Genomic DNA, 26,092 nt, shown 5'->3' on the forward strand with positions numbered 1-26,092 from the left:
AAAGCTGTAACCGCACCTCTCTTTGCACGGGGGGTGGAAAAAAGATCCCCCTCGCTTACTTATAATGATGGTTCTTGGTCTATTTATAACAGAGCATCTCTCACCCTTTCTTAGGGGAATTTGCAAAGCTATAACCCAACCTCTCTTTGCACAGGGGGGAAAAAAGATCCCTCTTGCTTACCTATAATGATCGTTCTTGGTCCATGTATAACAGAGCATCTCTCACCGTTTCTTAGGGGAATTTGCAAAGCTGTAACCCCACCTCTCTTTGCACGGGGGGTGGAAAAAAGATCCCCCTCGCTTACTTATAATGATGGTTCTTGGTCTATTTATAACAGCGCATGTTTCCTTTGTTCACCTAGGTCTGGTACATGGATAGCTACCACAACAACCGCTTTGTCCGAGAGTACAAATCCATGGCGGATTTTATGAACACAGACAATTTCACCTCTCACCGACTCCCTCACCCTTGGTCTGGCACTGGTCAAGTGGTCTATAACGGCTCTATCTATTTCAACAAATACCAAAGCCACATAATCATCAGGTTTGACTTGAAAACAGAAACCATCCTCAAGACTCGTAGCCTGGATTATGCTGGTTACAACAACATGTACCACTACGCCTGGGGTGGGCACTCTGACATTGACCTCATGGTGGATGAAAATGGGTTGTGGGCCGTCTACGCCACCAACCAGAACGCGGGGAACATTGTTATCAGCAAGCTGGACCCCAACACCCTGCAGAGCCTCCAGACCTGGAACACCAGTTACCCAAAACGCAGCGCCGGGGAGGCCTTTATCATCTGCGGCACGCTCTACGTCACCAACGGGTACTCGGGAGGAACCAAGGTGCACTACGCGTACCAGACCAACGCCTCCACGTACGAGTACATCGACATCCCCTTCCAAAACAAATACTCGCACATTTCCATGTTGGATTACAACCCTAAGGATCGCGCCCTCTATGCCTGGAACAACGGGCATCAAATACTTTACAATGTCACCCTCTTCCATGTCATCAGGTCTGACGAATTGTAGTCCCGTCTTGTCTAGAAACTGATTTCAAACAAACAAAATTACTAATCTCGAGGAAACACACTTATTTAAAAATAAATCAAATAAATAAACAGCTGCCAAAATAAAGAACAACTTCATGGAGGATTGATTCTACAGCATAAATATGACAGATCAGCATTACCTCTCCATTTCTAGAAGTCCAATCCTGTGTTATAGACTTAAGAATAATAAGAGTAATTGCAGCTGGAACTGCACTTAAAGATACACTGAAGTTTTGGGTTTTGTTTTGTTTTTTTGTTCCAATAGAAAAGCTATAGTACATACTAAAGAAGTAAGGCAATGACTGTTGGAAGCTTATCATTGGGGACTCTCTCTCTTTCTCTCTCTCTCTCTCTCTTTGTGTGTGGGTTGCATGGACATTTTCCTATATCATGGTCAGCTGTGATGGATGTGTGATTTGTATTTCTAAGTGGAAAAGCTGACCCATGAGGAGCTATCTTGGTGTCTGGTTAAGACTAACACTGGTTAGTTTTACTTGCATCTCATTGCAGCTATTGTCTCTCAATTGTGTTTTTGTCACTTAGATTAACTGTGCTGAGACCCAAAGTAGCTCATGGATATGTGTCTTAGTAACTATTAAACACGATGGTTTAAGTATGTATTATGAACAAGTTGTTGTACCCATATTGTTTGAACTTATGTATTCAGCAAATATATTGTATAATGTATGTCTGTTATTTACCAGAGGTGGCAAAACTTTGTATGTCCAGTTTATGCAATGGATGTTGTAAATGCAATGACGTAGTTTGGACTAATAAATGATGGTTTTGTTGCTGAAAAGAGAAAAAAAAATCAGTGTTCACCCTTATACACAGGTAACCAATTTCATGTTGACAATTAAAGAAAAAATCTCTTACTGTTATAATATATACATAGCATTATGGTTGATGGTTACAGCTTCCGTGGAAATTCTGTGGCGTTGGATTCCCACATGAAGCTTGCTGAATATGGAAGTGTGAAGGAAATTTAATTTTTTTAAGAGGAAAACTTTGTACTATCCACAGTTATCTAAGGAACAATAAAAATATTAGGAGACTTCCTTGCTTTATTTGTTGTGTATTCTGTGTGTGTGTGTGTGTGTGTGTATGTGTGTGCGCGCACGCGCGTGTAATTTTAGAAAATTATTGTGTCTAATTCTTTTACCGGTTATATCTGTGCAACCGTCTTGATTTACATGGTAGTTCCAAGGTTGTAACTATAGGAAAAATTGGTCTACTGGGTATAATAGCTGGCTCTGGGTAGCAGCATCGGGGATTTCAGATGCTTGTTTGTTTGAGCAATGTAGAGAAGAAAATCAGGTTGATGCTCTATCCGATCGCACAACTCATCTCTGGTTTTAGGTTATGCGGTATTCATCACTGTTCATGAGTCCTTGGAGATGCATCCCTGCCTTGTGCTCAGCCCCTGGGGTATAGTCCGCCACAAGCCTTCTCTGTAGATATTGCTTGAAGGAGTTAACTCCTCGGTTTAATTCATATAAACAGTCTCTACTACAAGAGGCAGCAAAGAAAGCTTCGCTGATGCTGTATCGATTCACTGCCAGCAAAGATGGACTTCTTTGTTCCCAACAGCGCCAAGTCTATCCTGTTTGGCATCCTGGGGAAAAACAAACCAAACCAAACCAATAAAAAAATCACTTAATTTGAATTTGCCAGTGGGAGAAGCCCCTTTGCCCATCACATCCATCAGGGATTAAAACACAATACCTTCAAGTCTGAGACCGTACTGTTTCCATACCCCCATCTAGTGTTTATTTGACTTCCTACTGTTGATTTTCTACAAGCTTAAAACAATAAAACTGTTCTTAGGCCTCGAATCCAGGGTGCCCTAATGCTCTTCACTGCCCATGGTTGAGTCCGTTGCCCCCCGCGCATATCACAGCCCCTGTGCTCAATTTGATGTTGGACTTCCTTGTCTTCTTGCCTGTGTGAAGTCCTTGTGCTGCACCTGCCTTTGCCTTTAAATAATCCCTAGAAAGTTTGCAGATATACTGCAGTGGTGTCTGTGAATGTTAGCAGGGGCATTTATATGAAATGCTTACTGCGTATTAGCCTAATAGCTCTGTGCAGCAGCATATCACGGCAAAAGCTGTGCTAATCGCCTGCTGCGCAGTGTTATTAGGCTAATGTGCAGTAAGCATCACTAAAAAAAGGTGCACCGGTGCTACTGTGCAGTAACTCTAGGTGCTGTGCATTTAGTTAGTACTTTATTTGAACTTATTTAGAACTTTATTTGAACTTTATTATTAGTTAGTACATCCTTCGAACAGTATCTAAGGCACGTTAATAGAAGTGTAGACATGCCCACTAAGTGCTCTTGAATTGTCTTTAAACAGATCCTTTCTATGCTCCTCAAACACCCCCATCTGCTCTTCCCCAACTGATGCCGAACCTTTCCAGTTGCCCAAGACCTACCTTGTCCTCTGCTGATTTTGATCACCGCTCAGCAGATTCATTGTGCCACGAGACATAGAGCCATGCGGCAATATACTCTCCAAGGTCTCTGGTGATCAGCAGCTGTCGTTCAATTTACTGCAGCTTAGTTCAGAAGAAGGAAAAACTATACGCTGGAGTCCTACACCCCTTCTGGAAGCCTTGTAAGGCGGTCTGGAAAGAGTTTGAGGATGCTTCTTGTCACAATAAAACAGCCAATGAATTATTTTTTTACTCATGTCAGGACCCTAGTGGACTTGTTACTGCACCAGGATTTAAGACACTTGGGTTTGGATCCCAGATCAGCCACTGACTTTATCCCTCAGTTTGGGCAAGTCAAGTTGATCCACATTGTTAAATGGAGATGATAATATTCCTGTTAAATGGAGATGATAATATTCCCCTGCCTTACAGGGAAGATAAAATACACTGGTAAGTGGAAGATACTCTGCTGCTAGAGCAATGAGGGTCATGTGCACAGTTAAAGTCTGCTCAGAAACTGTAAGCATTTCTGTTTTGCTATTAACTGAACTCAAAGTGCAAGCAGGGCTGGACCTGATGATCTCGCGAGGTCCCTTCCAGCCCCTCACAGCTATGAATCTATGAACCCTGTGGCATTCAAAGCTCTCAGTTTAAGTATGAGTCCCAAGGACAAAGGGGCTAAGGGTCCTTTCTATACATTCATATATGTACCTTTAGTTGTAAATAGGAACTTAGTAGTTCAGTCTTGGGAGCCAGATGGTCATATGTGACACTAGCCGCCTCGTATCCCTTGGTGGAATTGGCTACCGAAGCTGGCGTGCCTCGACTGTACTAACCTTTGACTTGAGCTGTGGGACTATGAAATGTTTCTACTTTAATAAGTTTACATTCTTTGAAAAGGGAAGTAGAGAGAAACAGCAAAATGGCTTGGTTTGTCACCAATGCAACATCCCAGTTAAGTAAGGTGGATGCCAATACATTGCTTTCATGTCATTTAACTTTCTAGCAGGGAACTCTGGCAAGGGTTCTCAGTGGGAGATGGTGCTGGCTGCTGGCTTAGACAGCTGGAGGCAACTAAACATGTGTAACATGTCATCACCGCAAAAAAGAATATGGGATTTGCCCTCTTGCCACTAACAGGTGTTCCCTGCTCAGTGTTTCAATGCAGGGTGGAGAGAAGGAACCAAATCATGACAACAGAACATGACTTTCCACAGCTGGAGGGTGTCAAGGCCAAAGAAGGGTCTTCCACGACTGGATTTCTGAGCTCGTTGTATCACCTTATCTGGGTGACGATTCACCAAAATGAAAGAGAGTCTCGGGCCCATGGGCAGTTCTGTGTGGATTGTCTTGTGTCATGCTCCGCATTTCCAAAGCATTGCATGGCCAGATTTGTGGGCAGCCCAGGCCTGCAGCAATGGTTTCCCTTCCTCAGTGCTGAAAAGAGAAGCAGCAAACACAATGTACTTGGCAGTGGTATTGACTTTTAATGCGCAGTACAAAAATCTGTTAAGTGGAGAACCTTCGAGACGTTCGCAGTTGCATGCTTTTAATATAGACTCATTGCAAAGGTGTTTGTGCGTGTTTTTGATAGATTCAAGCCCAATGTAATCAAAGGAAAGCCTGCTGTTGACTCAATAAGTAGTAGATCTTTACCCCATAAAAAATGCATCCACTGCGCAGCTGTTCATGTTGATCAGGACATCTCTTTCTTCGTCTTTCTCATTCACTTTATAGTTTTGAATTACAATTGTTGCCTGAGGTGTGTATGGGAAGACTTCCCTCGCATGGCTCACACGCTGTGTGCTACACAATGCCTTACTTTGGCCTCTGCACCACATCTTGATCCTTTTTGCTAGCGTGGTCCATTTAATAGCTGCATCCATTTAATGTCCTTGAGCATTATAGACTTAATACCTTTTTTCATTAAGCGCACCCAAAGTCAATGTGATGAGAAAAGTGGTCAACGGCATTGTACCTTTGTCCTATTACCTGTTGTGCCTCTTCTAGAAGTGGATGCCATATGGCCATATACTTGATGATGTGCATTATTTCTCAAGTCAATGAGCTATTTCAAGGTAACTGGGTCCCCGAAGGATTACATTTGTTCCACAACAAGTGACTTCATTGTTGGGCGTATGAGGCACATTGAGTTGTATTCACTGCTGGCATGACTCTTAGGCAGACGGTGAATTGCATCAATGGAGAAACTGGCCTCTCATTTGGGTGTGTGACATTAACTTTTTGCCACGGGTTCATTTAAAAGCACCCTGCTAAATATTCCTGTAGGCTTCAGCCTGATGTGAAGAGAGTGCCTTGTGCTAAGCAGGCTCCAGAGCCTACCTACTCAATGTATTTGGCTACACCAGCCATTTCCAGGCTCTGTAGCTGAATAACTGATTAAGCTGCATCAATTTTGCCCACTGTTGACATCCATACTTGGTTTACCTGCATCTTTAAATGCATCGGGCCCACTCACCTCTCAGGGGTTGGGAATGTATGTCCCTTCATGGAAAGAGGAGCCTTTCGCCTGATCAGAAGGAAGAGCAATAACCCAGCAGAGCGCTTCCCTCGTTCGGTCTTGGCGAGGCAAAGATGCTTTCCTGCCTTTCGTGCACATAGAAAAATACTTTGTTGGCAAGTGTCTAATTGGTCTAATAAAAGACATCACCTCTTCCACGAGTTTTGAGGCCTCCCTGCCTTTGCTACAGCTGTTTCCCACAGTGCCGCACCATGTTACCCCATAGTCTTCCAAGGGGCAAAGTGCTTGGGCATGGAGGGTGTCTATCGCTCCTCCTCCCACGTGGGGAAAGCCCTCATTGGCATCCTTTTTTCACCAGGTTTTGAAGGCACTTTGCCCTCAGCTGAGTGAGGCAGAAGAAGTAAACCACCTGTTTAGGGATGCCTTCCTGCCCCCTGCTCTTTCTTGGAAAGCTCCCAATGCTTATTAGCTAAGGCGGGGAGATAGGCTCAGTCTCTTCTCTCTTGTCTACCCCTTTCACCTCCACTTCTCATGATCTGTTCTCCATCACGCAGGCTGTCCTTGGACTCTTTCCATCTTGCACCCATCCTTCGCCTGAACCCCCTTGCCTTCTTTAGGTTCACCTTTCTCTCTTTATCTTCTTCCCACGCCTCGTTCTTTCCCAACTCCTGTCTCTGTACATGCTTCTCCTCCATTTTTTCCCTTCCTGCTTCTCTTTTTGCCTTCGTCCGCCATTCTGCTCCTCCACTTCAGCATCCTCCTCATTCCCCCCACCTCATCCTTCGAACAAAATGCCAGCCCGTCGAATCTCTATAGTTGTGAATGAGGATCGTTGCCCGAGATGCATTGCAGAATACTTCTCCATCACTGATCGCCCGCTGCATGCTGCACATTGCATTGCAGGGCCCTCCTCTCAGCACCGAGGATGGAAAACCATTGCTGCAGATCTGCGATAGCCACAAATTGGGCAGTTTAGCGCCTTAAAAACATGGAATGGGACATGCACAAGAATTACCTGCGTTTCCTGAGACTGTCTTTCCTTTCAACAAATAGCCACCCGGGTCGGGTGATGCAATGAGCTTGTTCCAGCCGTGGATGCAGGTAGCCTGAATATGTGACCCCAGCTTCCTGCCCAGGGCAGGGGGTCGGACTCGATGATCTAATAGGTCCCTTCTGATCCTAACATCTATGAAACTATGAAACAAAGCTATATAATCGGGCAGTATTTGCAGTCTCCAATCAGCTCACTGGTGCCTTTCACGGGCAGCCCCTGTCCTTGTAAAGCACAGAAAACCGTAGGGCTAAACTATCCCAGCACCTGGAAATACAGCCAGGAGCTTTGGGTGAGAGCTACGGAGGTATTCCTCCCTATTTACGTGTCTGAGTCCCACTGAAATCACAAAGACTGCACTGACTCTAAACTACACAGCAGCGTGTGCAGATGGTGACTTTTATATACCCAGGGGAGCAAGCACAGTTTTACAGGCTCCGTCATAGACAGGCAGACATAGTCGGGAGTCAAAGCTGATAATTTGGCTCATGAATTTCAAAGTCTATGTGCATTAACGATGGCGTATTAAACACACATACTGCCTCAGACACATGTTCCTCTCAATAATATAGGAGGTGACTGCTCTGCCTATGCTGAATAGGAGCTATCCATGCAAGTAGCCCCCATCAGCTTCAACTAAATTCATTCAGGCACCTGCCCCAGAGGGGTTTTCTTGTAACACCAGGATTGTTGCTGAGATTTATCATTACACTTAAAGCTAAAGGAAAAAAGAAAAATCCCTTTCCTTCCTTTGCTGTTATTTGCACGACCTTCATTAGTTCTGCAAGGAGCAATCGAGGAGCCCATATGGAGACAGATATCATAAAAAAAATTTAAAAAAATGAATCCTGGCCTCTTAATTAGCTCCTCATTATCTGAGAGTTCCATATTGAAGCATAAAGATGTTGCAAAGCAATTTGTTGGGTTTCCAATTAAAACTTTCGAATTGTTGAGCCTTTTAATACTTTATGTTTACAAATTACCTTGGAACTAGACCAACGCACACATTTCCTTCACTGGGGAAATATGGCTTTGGATGGTATAGTTATTAATATAAAATCCATAGTTTTAATAAAGTCATAAAGTATGTCAACGAGGCTGCTCTTCTTCTACCAGGTACAATAGCAATGTGTCTCTTTGAGTGAGTGCAGAAGCGTAGGCATCATTAAGAGGGCAATTATAGGCTGATTTCTTAATAACTCTACTTTTACAGCATAGTAAAAACAAATCTTTGCATCCTTTGCTATATTAAGTCGCTATAGACGTGTTCCTACAAAGCCCTCTTAGCTTTTGAGTGCCCATGGTTCAAGTTTAAAGCACTGGGAGATGAGACTACCCAGCACCTCCAAATTGGTGAATGGTACACCACAGAACTAGGCCCTTCATAAATTAATAACAGCTAGATGGGTATGGATTATATTCACTGCATTGCACAAGCTGCTGGCTGAGGAAGTGGAGCAAAAAGATAGTAAATGCTAAAGAAAAATGGGGCCTTTCTACAAAGCAGTAAAACACACATACACATCCTAATTTCTCGGAAATTTCTATTACCTGTGTTAATACACTGGCTGGTAGAAAAGGGAAGAAAATCATCTGTGCGTAAGTATGCCTTGCTGAAGTCACTGTAACATCGCTGAGTTGAACTTAGATAACAAAATGCTGGGTAGCATTTTCAAAACCACCTTATAAGCCGGCTTGCCAGTGACTTGCAACGAAAAGTAATGCCTACGGTCCCCTCTTATAACGCACCGCTATGATGACGTAGAGGGGAAATCTAAGCATGCGCTGCCCGTACAGTGCAGGATGGGCGGTTACTGCACCGTGATTTAGTACTTCCAAAAGGAAGCACTAAAGCATGGTGCAGTAATAACATCACCAGACAGCGATGTGTAGACGTGCCCGATGAGGGTTGGAAGGGATCTCAGGAGGTCACATCCAGTCCAACCCCCTGCTCACAGCAGGACCAGCCCCAACTACATCAGCCCAGCCAGGGCTTTGTCCACCTAAGCCTTAAAAACCTCCAAGGATGGAGATCCCACCACCTCTCTGGGTGACCTGTCCCAGTGCTTCACCACCCTCCTAGCCAGAAAGTTTTTCTTAATATCCAAGCTAAACCTTCCTTGCCGCAACTTGAGCCCATTGCTCCTTGTTCCCACTGAGACCAGCCCAGCTCCATCCTCTTTGCAACCCCCTGCAGGGAGCTGAAGGCTGCTGTCAAAAGCTAAAGACTGCTATCAAAGCCTGGATACGGTACCTAAGTATCTTGCTCACTTTTGAAAATAGGACGTAGGCTCCTAAGCCACTTCAATGGTTTTGAACAACAAATGATCTTCTGTCTCAATGGGGAAGGAGGCATTTCACTACACATCCTCTAAAAATATGGCAGGTTATTGGGAATGGCATGAGGTCACCTGATGATCCTGCAATGATGCTTGGTGTCAGGTGTTAAACGCAGAGGTGAATCCAGCCATGTCTAGGAAGAAGCAGATGAGGGAATACTTTCTTCCTCTGGTTTCCTCAGCACTCTTGTTCTTGCCATTTCGACTCCCTCTAGACTCCTTCGGACTCATAGGAAATCATGCAGTTGTTGTGTTGGAGGCTAAATCCCTTGTTCTCAGCTAAATACCATGCTAGCTCCTTTCACCTCTTTTTCTGACATATTGTTCCTGAAACACATGCACTGAGAAGCCAGCGGGATCCTAAAGCTAAAGTAGTCCCCGCTCCTTTCTTTTAATTTATCCCTTCTTCAAGCTCCAGTGGGTTTTTGCAGCACACAGTGAGCCCCAGGCTGCCGCAGGCTTCAGTGTCATCGGTGACCAACCTAAATGGTTTAAGACTAGCTCAGGAGTGTCGCACACATGACAACCAGATCAATGTGGACATCCCTACGAAGGAAGCCATTCAAAGCCAATGACTCCAACTGATGCCAATTTTCCACCGACTCTAATGGGCATGAAATCCAGCCTGTCATCAGTGGTCGTGTCTACATGAGATGCTTTACTGCGCAGTAGACTAATCTACTGCTCAGTAAAGCATCACCACCTACACATGCAGAAATATACTGCGCAGTATATTAGTCCAGTGTACTGCACAGAAAACTTGCTACCTGTATATGCCAAATAGCCAAACAGCATTCATTGCATGTGTAGATGCACCAAGTGTGTGGCAAAACCCAAGTCAACATGCAAGGTACCCACATGAATAATTCTCTCCTTGAAAAGTGGTCCCCGAGGCCAGACTTGAAGACCTTGCTGCTAAGGGGCTTTGTATCCAGGAACCGTATCCAGAAATCAAGTCATCACCTAAGGGGAAAGAAGCGGCTTTGGGACGAAAGAAAGCTCCATGAAGACGACAGACGTCAGCTCATTCACGGCGCGTGCCCGGGGCTTTTGTTCTCAGCCAGTGCTAAGGACTTTTGATAATCCCTACATTCGTTGGGATGTTGTAAAGCCACGAGTTGATCTGTATTGAACGTGTCATTTATATTCCCCGTGCTGGTTTTTTTTTTAAGCAACTGTGTCCGAAAAAAAAAGAAAAAAAGAACCGAAAGAAAAAAAAATGCTGCCATGGGGAAATTAAGTCAATTATTTGCGGCAGAATCGTCCATGGCAGGTTGGGACAAAAGGCAGAGACATGTTCTCGGTACCCTTCAGTGGAGGGAACCAGGAACGATGAGCACTTAGATGAGGTTGGGAATTTGCAGGCAGTGTCCAAAGCCATAAAATGGCATTAGAGCCAGCGTTTGGGTTCGGAGCCGTCTCTGTTCATACTCGTATCAAGTGCGTGGCCTTTCCTGGCCTCACCTCGGTACGACGTGTGATGCAATCAATCTTTCCAGCTTGGGAGGATACTCTCCTTGTTTGATTAGCATCTGCTGCCTTGAACCTGCCATGCCTCTAGCAATTATGTCCCCAAGGAAGTAGTGCCCGGAGAAGAAGCTGTGTAGATCTTTTCTTAAAGGCATTGTGATGTACCAAGCAATCATCCCCCGTGTGCCTAAAAACACATTCCTGAGCATCCTAAGGGCTGAGTTTCCAATTGACGGTGCCTACATTTGAAAACTACCTACAACTTCATCCCAGACCTGCACCAAAAATACAAGTCTCTCTTCAAACCTGCATGGCTAGATCCCCTAAGACGTCAAGAAAGGGCCGTGGGGGGGAAGGAATATAAATCTGCCATCTGTGGCAATGTAACATTTACCAGTTGTGCTCCACTAAGGCACTGTCTCTCTTAATGAATGTTAAGTTCTCCTTTTCCGTGGCACACGCCGTCTCCTTTTTCCATCAGATTGGCTTTGGCACGCCATAATAAAGAAGAAAAACTGTGGTTCGAAAGGGTCATTCAGAGAAGCTGACATTAACTTGAGGAGGCCCCCCCTTGAAGGAGATATTCAATTAACTTTTTATTGTATTTCAGCAACGTGAAGCCATGAGTATGAATTTCAATAGCTGGGCTGGGATTTTAAATGACAAGCTGCACCGTAATTTGCCGGGGGTTCTGACCTCCCACGGAAGGCATGCCGTCGTGCCCTGTTTGTAAGGAAGGCATCGGGAAAAACTCATTTCTGTGGCACAGGCTGGGTTTTAAATAGGAATCACGGCTTCAAAGCGGTGGGATCCCAACACCTGGTTGATCAGAGAAGGGGCTGTGGCCTCTGTGATCCAAGTACTGACCTGGGAAGGGCCATTTCTGGTTTCATTGACTCACTGTGTAACTTTGGCAACTGCTGATATCTCTGTGCCTCACTATACCCACCCTGTGTGATGGGTATAGGGGTATGTACAGCATCTCAGCAAGGAAAGGTTAAATTAGGAATGAGATTTGAGGGGCTGTCACGTACCAAAACCTCACAGCAGCCCTACCCAAGCTAACTGGCCAGCTGAAATGCATCATGTTAGCCAAGTCTATCTGCCCGCTGATTAATGAGGGGGCAACAGGGCCCCTCGTTAAACCCATGTGGGCACAATCGTCTTAACAAGCTTGTTCCAGCATTAGCTGCTCTCTGAACTTCGGGGCTGATGGTCTGTGTCCCGATTATGCAAAAGGGAGATCTTAGCTATACTTATAATAGTTTCTGAGTCCTGGAACAAAGCAGAACGCGGAGATCGGGTATTCTCACGCTGTGTTCCCGTGGCCTGGTCGTTAGCATTAATTGCGATCCAGTATTCCTGCTGCTGGAGGGGCCAGAGGCTTGGATCTACATCTGGAGCAGCGCTGAGTGATATTGGTTCAGAAACTACAGTGAGAAACTGCTTCTTATCTCCTTCAAAATTTTGAATCTGAGAAGCTGGTTATTCCTTTGCTCGCTCTCGTCTCTTGTAATGCACAGCCTCGTCCAGGGACCTACTCAAACCTCTCTCGGTGGAGATGCTCCCCGTACACTGGAACAGAAAGAAAGTTTCTTCTGGGCAGTAAATTCAGTTATACTGGTTATTCCAGATCCTTAATCCTTTACTCGGTTTCATCCAGGCAAAATTTCTGGCTGAGATGAACATTGTGCCTGAATGAAGGCATCAGGGATTAGCTTGATGTTTGCCCTTTGGTGCCTCTGCCCTTCATGTTCTTCAGGCAGGTTTTCTTTCTAAGGAATACGGTGCTGGTGGGTTATCCTGTTGCAACCTCATCTTTTGGGCTAGCATCGATTTACGGCTCCTGTTGAAGTGGCAAACACCTTTCTTTGTTGCCTGAGTATCGAGAGGTCAATAGTCAGGCTGCAGAAGTGACAGGCTCCGTAGATCATCCAGGTAACTAGCACAAGGAAGATAAATCTCCTTCCAGCCCCAGCCCAACAATACATGGAAGTGAGAATTGTGGATTTTGAGGTAGCAGTTCAGCTGCCTTGGACCTCCACCTGGAGACAGGTCTGGGTACCAACTCGGGGTCCGGAGCCAAACTGTAAGGGCCAAATCTTCCAGCCATCATTCATCAGTCATGTAGGTGATCCAAGAGAGACTCGGTCCCGGGCAGATGAGACACAGCCATCCATGGAGGTTGCACTTTACTTGCTCTCCTTGCTTTGGATACTGCATTTGCCTAAAAGTGGTCATAAGCGGAGTGAAATAGCTCTATGTCAAGCCTAGATTCACTATTCAAGGCCCTGTAGTTTCCAGAAGCAGGCCTAAATCAAAGCAGCCTTTCCTTTTTTCTAATGTACAATCCTGGTGGATGGTAAGTACAGGGCACTAGCAGGATCAGGGCAGTGCAAGTGAAAACTTTGTGCCAGCTTTGAGTGCCAGTCCCGTACTGCCACCCAACATACTTAGGGCCTTAACAGCGTGCATAGAGATCAGTGGAAAGGCTAGCAGAGACACTGGATCAGGCACTGAATGATTTCCCTGTGTGTCTCCACAAAAGGTTGAACCAAAATACGCAATCCAGCATTGTCATATGGACCCTTCCTCTTTGGTGCGGTCTCCTTGCCTTTCTCCTCCTCCTCGTACTTCAATAACAACACTGTTTCTTTCCAATGGATGGCAAGGATTCCCCAAAAGGTCATGCCCAAAAAGACAGATGTGACCTGGCAATTCAATCTGATCATGTTCTGCACAGACTCTGGTACTTGATAGGAACTTAGGACATCATCACATGGGGTTAGATTGGTGGTTGTATTTCCAACCTGAATTTGTCAGCCAGGGCTGACAGGTGGAAGTTCAGGACCCATGACTTGCTACTTCAATTCAGCTACAGAAAAACATGTGATTGTGTGCAGGGGATACTGTCCACACGTGGTCCCAACGGGCTTCAAGGTGCATGTACAATAAGATTACCCTGTATTGTTTTTAAGTGCCGGTCACGCTGAGGATCCACCGTATTTCCGAACCTATAGCCGTGCAGGCCTCCTAAAATGCACCCTGGTGCTATGCATTTCTCCAAAGCGGAAAAAGGCAGGACAGGATTGCACATACTATAAAAGGGGGCTTTGTTTCTTGCTGTGCAGATTTCAGCCCGTCATACTTGATTTTAATCCTGGAGCTTCAAACTGCACAGAATTGGGTTTTGCCGCTGGAAAAGCCGACAGGCTTCTCATTACCAGCCATTGTCACTGGGTTGCGGTAATGAGAGTGAATGCAAGTTCCTAACAGCCTTCCAGATGTTCCTGTTCTGCAAAATGTTCGCTTTCATTACATCACTGATGGCACTGCCGCTATTTCCCCCGCTGTCCTGGGGCTCAGGACCAGGGCACGTTTAGCCCGGCACAAGGATGACATCAGTGATAAACCCTGAAAAAAGCACCAGCTTTCTTGACAAACATGAACTCAGGGGAATCTGTCAGCATGCATTAGGGCACGAGATGATCATTCTTTCGGGGCCGGGAAGAAACTTCCCCTAAGCACGGTACTACCTCGCTGAGCGTAGTATGGAGGTTTAAAACCTTCTGTTGTAGGCACGCAGCATTGCCGGCTGTCGGTAATAGGATACCAGAGACACACTTCACTTCCCCACTCAAGAGTATCTTCTTTTAACTGTAAGTGGTATTCATGTTGTTCTTAAACCAACATTACTATATTATTATAAACCTATTGGCATTATGGTGTCCGCATCCCGGTAAGAGCCCTTGGACGCTATTTTTTAGCAAACGACCCACCGTAATAGCCTGGAAAGCCCTGGCAGGGGGCTCTGGGGCGTAAATGCAAAGTGATCTTTATCCTGTTGAGTGATGCAGAGCAAACTGCTCCCTCGTGTCAGGAAGCCAGGCGCCATTCCCAATGCGTTTGGGGTTAGGAGTAACCGTGGGAGTCCTTCAGCCTCTGGCGCAGCTCTGGTTTCTAGTGGACCTCGAGTGTCATAGCTCTGCTGGAGCTGCCCTGCCCCTGAAAAAAGTCAGACATTTGGTTCAAATGCCCACTGAAATGAAGCACTTTGATTTTTTGAATCAAAGCAACTTTTTCTTTCACCGATGCTTTCAAAAGCCAGTTCACCCAAGTTGAGTGCACAGCCCAATGGACACCTGATGCAGTTACTGCCAAGCAACCGATGTCCAGCAAGCCCCTGCCCCCTTTTAAATGAATTTTATGCCCACTCTTCCCCCTAAGCAAAAGCTAAACTGCAGTGACTGACCCGTTTCATTCAGGGCTAGGGTACTGTGCCTCGTTCGTTAGCTCTAATTACTATGGGTCAGAGTGCCACAAGAGCAGCAGCTGATGCCCATCAGTTTGTGCCCGCTTTTAACTCACTGTAATTTGTTCATTTGCCCATACCCTGAGGATCTTCTTCAATGCAGCAACCTCCTTATAAAATGAGAGGTAGATGGCAACCAGGTGCTGCACACGCAGGTCAAGCATCTGCCCCTGGGCAAAAAAAGCCTGCACTTTGTATTTGCTGGTGTCCATGCACCAGAAATATCCCCCAAAGTAAATGGAGGCAAAGAGGGGCGTTAAAGACCCACTGGCAGAGTCGTACACCATGGCAGTGTCTGTCCTTTCCCCTGTGCATGCACGGTGGAGCAGCAAAGTGCCCTGACATCTCACCGCTTTTGCAATAAGCACCGCAATGGAGTTACGGGGATAGCGAAAGGAGAAACAGGAGCCCAACCCTGGGAACTTGGATCAGTTTATCCCATAGCAACACGAGTACCGAGCCTCAGCGGCAAGGATGTACTCAGAGCCCTAAAAAAGAATCTGTTAAAATAAACACATTGTCATCTCTAACACCTCCCTCCTCTCGAAACGATGTGCACGGCGAGCAGATGTGGACGAAACCGAGCAGGGAAGAGAAGGAAAATACTGACGAGGGGGAAGATTAGAGGTGCTCTAATTAAGTGTTGAAATTAATCCTCTGTTTTCTTTCACGATTTAATATGTATAGTCATTATGGCTTCTCTGTTGTTAGCTGATGAATTCAGTCGGCTCGTTCAGAGCATCTGGCTGTATTATTCACTCACTTAATGATAACAAGAGAAAATCAGGCACTTTCCCGTGAAGTGTTTGTCCTACATATTGAATGCCGTCTTGTATGCAGGTAATGAAGAAGCCCATTGACTAATGGATTGCGGCTGACTCGTTTGCCTGGCTTAATGCGGCTTGTGTATAGGCGCTTAGGTTCTCCGTAGGGTGCACGCCGATGGAGAGCGCCCCATCTTGCCAAGCTATGCAGCAGCAATATTCTCTTTCTTGGGCTAAGAGCTCTTCTGAAGTCAATGGGATAGTTGGCATGAGCCAGGACCACTTGCTGGTGCAAGAGCCTGGAGGAGGAGTGCTGGCAGAGCAGACACGATTCACAAAAGAGTGATTGCCCATTGTAGGCTTCCCCAGAGCTGGCCTGCACCTAGGTCAATGGCCAGCCTTTGAGCCAGTGGAGGGTTTCTAGCTGGCAATACTCGCAGCTGCGGTGGGATGTGGCCATTCACCTTGGATAAAAGCCGGTGTGAGCTACCTTGTCTTGCTTTGCGGTGCAATGGCTGATTCAGAAGTTTCTGCCTGCCTGTGGTTAACAGCTGGCTACGTAGAGGGGGAAAAACAAATTGGGGCAGGATAATACCGGCACAGCCTTGAAAACAGATTGTGGTCCTTGTCACACTCTCCCAGGGACATAATGACAACCTGAATGGTCTAGGTGCAGGCTGGAAGCTGCTTGGGGTAGACGATGACTCCTCATTATACGCCTATGCCGTGCCTAATGGCCTGAGCTTCTGCCTGGGATCGCTGGGTGATCCCGCCGTGAAAATAAATAATAGCCGTAATAATGATATACAACCAAAATCAATCCTCTGGCTTCCATGGAGGTATGCTAATATGCACCAGCTGGAGAGCTGGTCTGATACCTACCGGTGATTAGTAATCGGAAATGGAGCTGTTCATCTTGGGCTCTCATCACTCGTTCAAATGGTGCAGCTTCAAAATCAGCGAGCACGCACTGCATCTTGCAGGATGCTATAATCTGATCCTTTGTCAAGGCCTGAACTTGCAAACATGCCGGTAGCTGTGCGCTCTGTAGTCTCCCCGGGTTTGCTGACACCACACGTAGCCAAAATTGCTTAAATGTTCACAGAATTAGGGCCTTGATACAGGCTCATATGTATTAGAGTTTCCTCTTCTGAAGCTAGACTTATGAAATGGCAAACAAAGGCACACGACGAAGGTTGCAGGAAAGCTCTGTCGCTGCAGCTTGTTCCCACAGAAGAGCCCAGGATCATTTTATTTTAAAGCTGGGAGCGCAGAGTGACATATTTGGTTTTTTCCTTCTTTTTCTTCATCAGACGAGGCCAAAATACAAAAAAAAAAAAAAAAAAAATGTCACTGTGCCACCACTGAGAAGCTACAGTAATTGAAACTCTGACATGATTAGAGATCAGGACAATAATGAGACAGTTTATCTTCCCTACACATATAGTACCGGATAAACCGATGGGAAATAAAAAAGCGTCGATAAATCATATTGTTTCCACCAGGAAAGTAATAACATGGGCAAACTGAAGATACAATAAAAAGTTTGTACCTACATTGGCTCCCCAGACAGCCCCATTAAGTACAAGAGATGAGACAGTGAGCTATATTCCAGGATGCGCTTGACTCAGGGATGTCATAAGAGCTGCTCGCGCAAGGATTAGGCAGTTCGGATCAAACGCCACTAGCTAATAATTATGTATTCTGTTCATGTCAGACATTCATAGCCCTGTAAGGGATTTGGAAGCCTACATTTCCATGAAGATTACCTTGAATCTCCCAGCTAGAATAGATGGATTGTAGAGAGCTATCTTCTTTTGACAGGAGCAATCAGAGGACTAGTCTGCTTGGTCTTAATGGGGTTACATGTGCGAGCAAGGGCTTAGCAGTGGGTGAAATCCCTGTTCGGACAGAGGCCAGCAGTAGGACTGGTCAGAAAATGCTGTGTGAGTGGTTTTTTTTTTCCTTCTTTACCAATGGAAAATTTCAATTTTTCATTGAAAATCAATCCCAAAATATTTCGGCTGCAAGCAGTCCCCAATGCCCGCCGAGAGATGCAGTGCAGTGGTCCTGCAGAGGATGCTGAACATATGCATTAGCCGAAATGCAGCTCCCCTGAGGCATTGCAGCAGCAAGTCCAAAGGGAAAGGTTTCAGAGTCCGGTGAAACGTCTTGTTTTCCAGGTATTCTGTTTTTCCGATTGAAAAGGTCCGAGTAAAGCAGATGTTTCCCATGACAGCTCAAACCTAATCTACTACAAACAGCTAGACAGGAAATTTTGAATCAGACCTACTCAGCCACTCCTACGCCTTCGACATAAAGCGCAAGCGGGACTAAATCATCCCTGGGCCTTGCAGGGGAAAGAAAGGTTACACAAAAATATTAGCAAGTGACAATATTATTGCTACAAACCCCCTTTTTCTGCCCACAAGCCTTGGACTGGGTGCCATGCTGTACTCAGGCAGGGATATGACGGCTGCCTAAAAATCAAGGCTTGCAAAACTGTCCTGAAAACCTGTTGGGCTTGGCACAGGCTTCTCCTTATGACTGTGATAAAGAAAAGCAATATTCCACTTGCATGGCCATGTCCCTCTGAATACATAGTTGCCCTGGTTGAACAGAAGAAGACTGTGAGTCTGCCATAAATAGGTAGCAGTCAAATAATCCTGCAACCCACTCCCATCTGCTAACAGACATATCCTATTCAACTGAAACCAAGAAAAAGCGATGAGGAATAGATACATCCTGTACCATCACCTAGACATTTATTCTGCAAGACAAGATGTTTTGGTCTCCTCCTTACCAGTTTAACAGGAGCTGAGCGTGTTCGGCACATCACAGTATGGGGCCTGACCCATCCTCGCTATGGATTTTGCTGGTTCAACTCGAGATACCATAACAGATGCGAGACGATTTGCTGAAAGAGCGTTTAAAAAATAAAAAATAGCCCTCCAACACAATATTTACAATGTTATAATTAGACTTTGATGACAAACAAAACCAAACAAAAGGAACAAAATGTGTGATCGTTTTCAAAACTTTCTAAATCTTTTTTTAAGGGTTTTAAAAATCTTTTTTTTTCCTGAAAATATTGTATGTCATATATATTTTTTCTGTTCTTCTACCTTTTTAATTTTTTTCCCCTAGAAAAGGAATAAAATGGAAAGAGTGGGGGGGAAATGAGAAAAATGAACTGGAACGTTTTGGGGGGGGAAAGAATCAAGAACATTTTAAAAAGGATTGTTTGCAGGGTGAGCGAATCCCTTTTGGGAGGGATCTGGTTATTCATTAGCATGACTATTTTTTTCCAGCAATTTAAACCTGCTCAAGTGTTATAACATGTGACTTGCACTCCTAGATCAGGCCATTGCCTCAACAGATGTACTTCAGTCCAACTCCACCGCAAGTGATGCCAATTTACACCCACTGAGCATCTGAACCTTGCTGTTTTTTTCCAGGATCCCAGTCTAGGTATTACAACGGAGCTGTGCTGGTTTATACCCATGGAAAATCTGGTTGGAAGGTGCTAATCGCCAGAGACGGAGAGTATCTGCCGTTGACCTTGCAGTCAATGGAGTTTGTGAGCTCTCAGCTGCTTTCAGGGTCTGTCCCCGAGTGCCCCGACACCCTGGAGACACATAAGGTCCAAATCTTGCACGCAGGAGTGAAAGTAGCTTGGTACCAGAACATGCAATAAGGGCAGGGAAAGGGAAGACATTATGAACCAGTGGGGAGAAAGCAATTTTGAAAAGCCGAGATGAGATGGAAGTGCTTGTGCGCTGAGCTTGAAAAGAGGTCCTGTATGCCCACGTGTAGCCACGTGTTTGTGGTCACAGGCAGCAATACAGCTGTCTGGTCTTCAGAGGTGCTGAACACCCATCACACCCATGGATCTGTGCGGGGCTGAGCTCCTTTGAAAGTTTGGCTTTTAACCTTTGATTCATAAACAATCATAGAAAATGAGGGCTGGCAGGGACCTCAGGAGGTCACATCCAGTCCAAACCCCTGCTCCAAGCAGGACCAGCCCCAACTACAGCATCCCAGCCAAGGCTTTGTTGACCCAGGTGTTAAACACCTCCACGGATGGAGAGCCCACCACCTCTCTGTGTGACCTGTTCCAGTGCTTCACCACCCTCCTAGTGAGAAAGTTTTTCCTAATATCAACCTCAACTTCCCTTGCTGCAACTTGAGCCCATTGCTCCTTGTCCTGCCATCTGCCCCCACTGAGACCAGCCCAGCTCCATCCTCTTTGCAACCCCCTGCAGGGAGGTGGAGGCTGCTATTCAAACCCCCTCGGTCTTCTCTTCTGCAGACTCAATCAGTCCAGTTCCCTCGGCCTCTCCTAAGTCCTGTCCCCCAGCCTCACAACCATTTTCGTTGCTCTCCGCTGGGCTCGCCCCAACGTGTGCACATCCTTTCTGGAGCGGGGGCCCACAACTGGACACAGGACTCCAGATGTGGCCTCCCCAGTGCTGAATAGAGGGGCATAATCACTTCCCTGGACCTGCTGGCAATGCTCCTACCGATGCAGCCCAGGATGCCGTTAGACATCTTGGCAACAAGGGCACACTGCTAGCTCCTATTTAGCTTATTGTCCCCTGTCACCCCCAGGTCCTTTTCCTGGTTCGAATCTCTGATACAGACCAAGGTTTCCAAAGATAGCCACCATACCCTTGCAATATGGCCAGGTTCAGCTTCCCTGCGTCCCGCGCCTGTTATCACCTGCATGTTTATGTCTGTATGTGAATAGTGTCTCTTGGCATCGTTAAAAATGGGGGGGGGAACGGAAGGTAAAAGAACACCCTCTCCGCCCCCCATACAATATAAGCCTCCCCCTTCATGGACTGGTTGCCAGCACGGAAAGGAAAAGCGAAGTCTTTGTTTAAGTCGGATTTGGAAGCCAAGGCCATATGTTCATGTGTCTGCATGCAGGGTGGGAAGGAAATCGCTCTTCTTTAAAATAATCAGGAAAGGAGTTGTTTTTTTTAAAAAAAAACAAAACCAAAACAAGGTTAATCACAAGAATCCTCTTCATCTGCTTTCCCTGGCTCTTCTGATGGACAAGTTGTAACAACATAAGCTCCGATTGATCTATTGTGAATCCCCCGGACGAGTGCAGAGGAAAAGACTGAATTGCTAACGCCACTGCGGTCCCCCGCCCTTCCACCCCTGAATAAACTGATCTTCCTCTGGGACACGCGGGGGGCCTTAGATTTCATCAGTCCAAGACATAATCGATACCGTCATTATGACCTTGTTTTTAAAAGGATGGCAAGGGGGACGTTTTGGGTGTAGCTGAAAACCGGCGAGAGAACAGGGAAACCGTATGTTGCATGAATAATATGTTGTTTCGGGGGGGTGGAGGATTTCATATAGGAGCTTCAGGAAGGTAGAGAATAGGGTGAGGAGAGTTTGACCTTCATATCCTGTCATGATCAGATCAGGGCATCTGGTAAGTGCTTTATATTTTTCTGCTTTCTTATAGTTTGCAGAAGGGTTTGACTGCAAGGCTCTGAGGCATTAGTCCTGAACTGAGACCTTGGAAAAAAAAAAGAAAAAAAGAATAGTGCTGATTCATCTTGCTGCCACTTGAGACAAAAGAACATCTAATTAAGTCGCTGGCATATAAATAAATATATGAGGTGTAACCTCAGGAGCAGCGCACAGCCCTGGAAAAGCTCAACGCTCTTCCCCCGGTCCTGGGAGTGCTGACTCCTCTGCCTCGGGGGTGAAACCCTTGTGAAGAAAATGCACCTTTTTTTTTTCCTCCTGCAAGATCCAGTTTATTCTAATGAACGCGAAGCATTTTTCAGTTGTGATGGTGCTATATTCAAAGAGCCTTGCAAAGAGCTTGGAGTCCTAGCTCTACCCCGTGCCTCCTTTCCATGTTCATCACAGGATTTCTGGGGTTTGTAGTCCGGGTCTGAGCGGAGGAGGAAAGAGGAAGGGAGAGCTGCTTGGAGGGAGCAGTAATGCTTTTTTGTGCACAGCCTAGCTGGGGCTTTGTAGGGGAAGGGGAGGCTGAAGATGCCCGTGGAAGAATTTGGGTGGGGAGGTGTTAGGTGTAGATAAGCCGAGGAGCCGGCTCTGTGGGAATATTTGAGGGAGGCGTAATGCCCAATGGTGATCAGTGAAGAGCTACCGGAGCTAAGACAACTAAAATAATTGGGGCATTGAGGCTGGAGCTGGCCCCTATAAACAGATAAGGGTGAAGTTCTCCCAAGGATGCACGTTGGGGTTGATCTCAGATCTAACAGGACTGATTGCCCTGCATGCGTATGACCAAGAGGTTTGAAACTAGAGGGTGATCGCCTGGGCAGCTGAGTGCTGCAGGGGGTTATTGGGATCCTGCAGTTACCCTGTCCACGAAGGGCCGCGATGCATTGCTTACAAGCGTTCATTAAAGGAGCAGTGGGACGTGGAAAGGCTGAAATCAGTCAAATAACAGAACAAAAATCTCGTGGAAAGCAGCTTTATTTCCAGACAAGGTTCTCTGGGTAAATCCCATCTCTTTTATCAGCCTGATTCATATATTTGAGTCAGTCTAATAAAAGAGATGGGATTTACCCAAAGAACCTTGTCTGCCGATGTCCTTAGACCAACGCGGCTACATCCTACACCCCCGAAAGGTGGAAGATATCGCTTTATTTTCAGGCTTCTAACAAGGTGTCTGTAACCCCAGCAAGGAAAGGAATAATAAAGCCTGTAAACAAGTGTTGTTCTAATCTCCACCAATCCAAGTTATTACCTGGAAGACTGGCAGACCTGTACCAGCTCTGGATTTCCACATCCTAATTAGTCCTCATTAAATGGACTCTCAGATCCGCTTGGAAGAATGGCAGGTTTCAGCTGATCTCTTCAAAAGGAGCTGCATGGAAATGAGGGGATGGGAAGGCGGAGCGGAGGTTTCCTTCCAAAATCACCCAGGTCTTTCAGCATTTCCACCCTGTGCTCACACACTGGAGCCAGAAGCACCAATGTGCCCAACCATTAAAGTGCAATTAGAGCTAAGGAAATTAGCTGCAAGCTTATGAGCGTTGCAAAGGCTATCCTCAGTAGACTGGCTCCCCCTGCTCTCTGCCCCTCTTCTACCTATCTTGGAGGCATAAATAACCAGGCAGCAGCCTCTGCTTATGAGCCTCCAAGTCTGGATAGCCTACAGGAGCACAGCTCTTATTCCCCTGCATGGATGAGTGGCGCCAGCCAACATCAAGCCTGTGAATCATCATCCCTCTGATACGGCCTCTGTCTCCTGTTTGTCGTCATCATGCTTAGGTTTCCCTTGGAATTTGATTTCCCCCCTTGGTTTTTGTTTCATACCATACCATTTTGTTTCTCGAACTAGGCATCTTCGAGTTACCGCGCACTCAGACCTCCTTCATTCCCAGGAGCTCGATGTCCGAGTCAGTGGAGTATTTCAGACCAGGCCAAGTTCTTGACAACTGCAGTATCCTTAGCTTACTGGAAAACACAAGACTATTACAGCTCCAACGTTGTCATGGGGCACCCACTGTCCAGAACAGAAGACTCTTCGTTTGCATGGACTCATCGTTCGTTGAGCAAGCCCAAAGTGTTGGCACCAGAAAGAGTGAAAAACAACCGAACATCTCTAATTACACCCTCCGGTCCTTCCCGCTCCTCTCCTGCCTTCACTCCGCTTGCAAACCCACACGGTCGTAGCACCGGAAACCTCTTGCTGAACTCGGCGTTTGGTCAACAGAGGCTTTTCAGCCTGTGATTTATCAGGGTGTGTAATGCAAAAAAACCCAACCCCAAACCACACACACAAAACCTGAGCAAACTGACCCATTTTCACAGCCTGATGGATGCAGGCAGGGTGAGCCGATGCCAGGCTGGATCTCCATGGCGACCAGACGTGCACACACTTTAATTACCTCTTCCCCATGGAAGTTTCTGTTTATCATAAATTTATCATTCCTCTTTTTTTTTTGGTGTTTTATTCCCTTTCCGCTCCGAGCTGTTGCTGTTAAAATACAAAAAGCGGTCTCTCTTTGTATGCCTGCTTGTTCGGCGCGTTCGGCCAATTGATTTTTATGGCACAAGTGCTTTTATAAACTATTATACCTGGGCAAAGAGCTTTGGGTCTTGGCCAGAGAAAAGGTCTCTTGGCTTTTTCCCTTAGCTGCACCGTGCTGACTCGAGGGCGCTGGCGGCGACGACGTCTTCATCCTCAGACAAACGAGGACCGGTTTTAAATAGCCTGCGTAGGAGGAGTCAGCCCGGCTGAATATAGACTCCCTGGAGAAATCTCTCCACCTGCTTTTGCATCAGTGGGAATTGGCTGGTCCTATTACCGTGTAATGGAAGAAACCAGGCTTCAAAAGGGCTCAGAGGAATGAATAATGGTGCCCCGGCAAAGCATGGCAGGAGAACAAACTCTGCCGTGGTGCTCCTCGCGGGAGAAGGCAGATGAGCCGATGCAACGAGCTCCAAAGGGCTTGGCATTTCCCGATGCATGGCAGCGACGCGGCTGCCTTGCCTGCTCGGGGGGGTTGTGTGTTGTTTTTGAGAGCTCATCAGAGGTTTTCTCCGTGGTGTGCAGAAAAATGAGAAAAGGCTTGTCAAACGGAGGCTGCCGAAGGGACTTGTGTCCCAAGGTGGATGTGTCAGACTTGTCGGTGGCAGCATAAGTGAATTCTGTAATTCCCCCCTTATTAATTTGGGAGAGTCTTATCCTACTGAGAGCTCTCTTGGATTATTTTTTGAGATAGCAAAGCACAAATCGACTCCAGTGGCTTAACTGCTTTTTGATTAAAGTGGGTAATTGTATACCCCTTTTGGCTTGACTGATGGGGGTGATCTAGATGATAATTAACTGAATATTGCATGTGTATGTACCACGGCTTCCTGTTGACTCAGAGCTACTCAGCTAATTCCCTAAATCCTGGTACTGAACTTTAGGAAACTATGCTTCATACAAATGTATGTGGCTTATGCTTTGTGGATAGTAGGTTTGGAGTTTTAATTCCTGTGATGAGTATGGCCAGATTGGGCTAAATGCAGCTGGTTTTGTCTAAAATAGGAAGCCAGGCTGTTCTGGGCCTTACTAATTCTTGGGTGGTTGGGTGCCTGACATCCCAGGTGCTGTTGGTGCAAGGCAAGGAGTTGAGGACGAACCCTTGGGGAGCACTAGTCCAGAAACCTGAATAAATAGCAAGACTTGACCGCACCAGTGCTGCTGAGACTGAGTTTGGAGGGAAGGCTTGCAATGGGTCTTGCTGGTGCTTCTGCTCACACGGGGGACCCAGCGGATTTTGGAGAATATTTGCACCCAAGTTTATGATCTGGACCGGCAGGGTACCACTGAGTGTCCACAACGCCCGAAGAAGTCAACTGATGCTGCAGATGCTCAGCCCCTCGCAGCGCACTAGAAATACAATAGAGGCCTGCTCCTAACTGAATGTGAGGAGCTTGGAGAGAGTCAAACGTGTGACCCATTTTTATCTGGATGATGGATACAGGGATTGGTAAGAGCTCCAAAGCCACTGGATGTGCACAGTTTAATTATTCAATCCCTATGGTGCTTTTCTTGCAAAGATAAATGGATACAGGCTATTTTTTCACTTCTTACAGCATTAAAAGAGTGCATCTATCTTTAGAAGATGCCGTTCTAGTTTGCTGTGTATCTCGCATGGCAGCATAGCCCATGAAAGGCAACTGCTAGGTCAACCACAACCGGGGACTAAACACGCTGTGGGGACATTGGAAGGCTGTAGGAGCCTGGCCGCTGTTGTACAGCTATTTGTGTCGTCATTTTGCTCCAGAGCCAAGTAGTATCACCTTTTACTATATCGGAGCAGCAACCTCCTACACCCATGATGAGCCCTGGGGGAAATGACTTCACAAGATGGAGAGGGTAATGGAGAACCAGATCTCCAGGTATGGATTTCCAATGGGAATGGTTGGTGAAAGTTGGTTCTTTGCTGCATGCGAGAGAAGCCATAGGTATGGTATGCACATGAAAAGCATCCTTTCTTTTCTTATATTCATAGTGAACTTCATGCTGGTGAAGCGGATAGCACTGGAAAAGGAGGTCCTTGCTTGCAGAACTTGTACGAAGTGGGCAGGAACAGTCTAAGCACTGTTGCACTTAACCCTGCCTGAAAAAAGGCATCCGTTAGGGATGGCTCATACTTACCACAGATTAGCCAATACAGTGCTAA

At 46.2% G+C, this 26,092-nt stretch overlaps 1 protein-coding gene across 2 annotated transcripts in view; it reads left to right on the forward strand.

The window, feature by feature from the left end:
• The window catches only part of OLFM1 (olfactomedin 1), a 48,788-nt gene extending 46,673 nt beyond the window's left edge, over positions 1-2,115 (forward strand). For both annotated transcript variants that reach the window (XM_006261961.4, XM_006261960.4), the window contains exon 6: positions 363-2,115. In XM_006261961.4, the coding sequence (XP_006262023.1) occupies positions 363-1,037 (675 nt within the window). In that variant the 3' untranslated portion in view covers positions 1,038-2,115. The remainder of the gene's footprint in view (positions 1-362) is intronic.
• The last annotated feature ends 23,977 nt before the right edge of the window (positions 2,116-26,092 follow it).

Source organism: Alligator mississippiensis, chromosome 12 (genome assembly GCF_030867095.1).
Source record: "Alligator mississippiensis isolate rAllMis1 chromosome 12, rAllMis1, whole genome shotgun sequence".
Lineage (NCBI taxonomy): Eukaryota > Metazoa > Chordata > Crocodylia > Alligatoridae > Alligator > Alligator mississippiensis.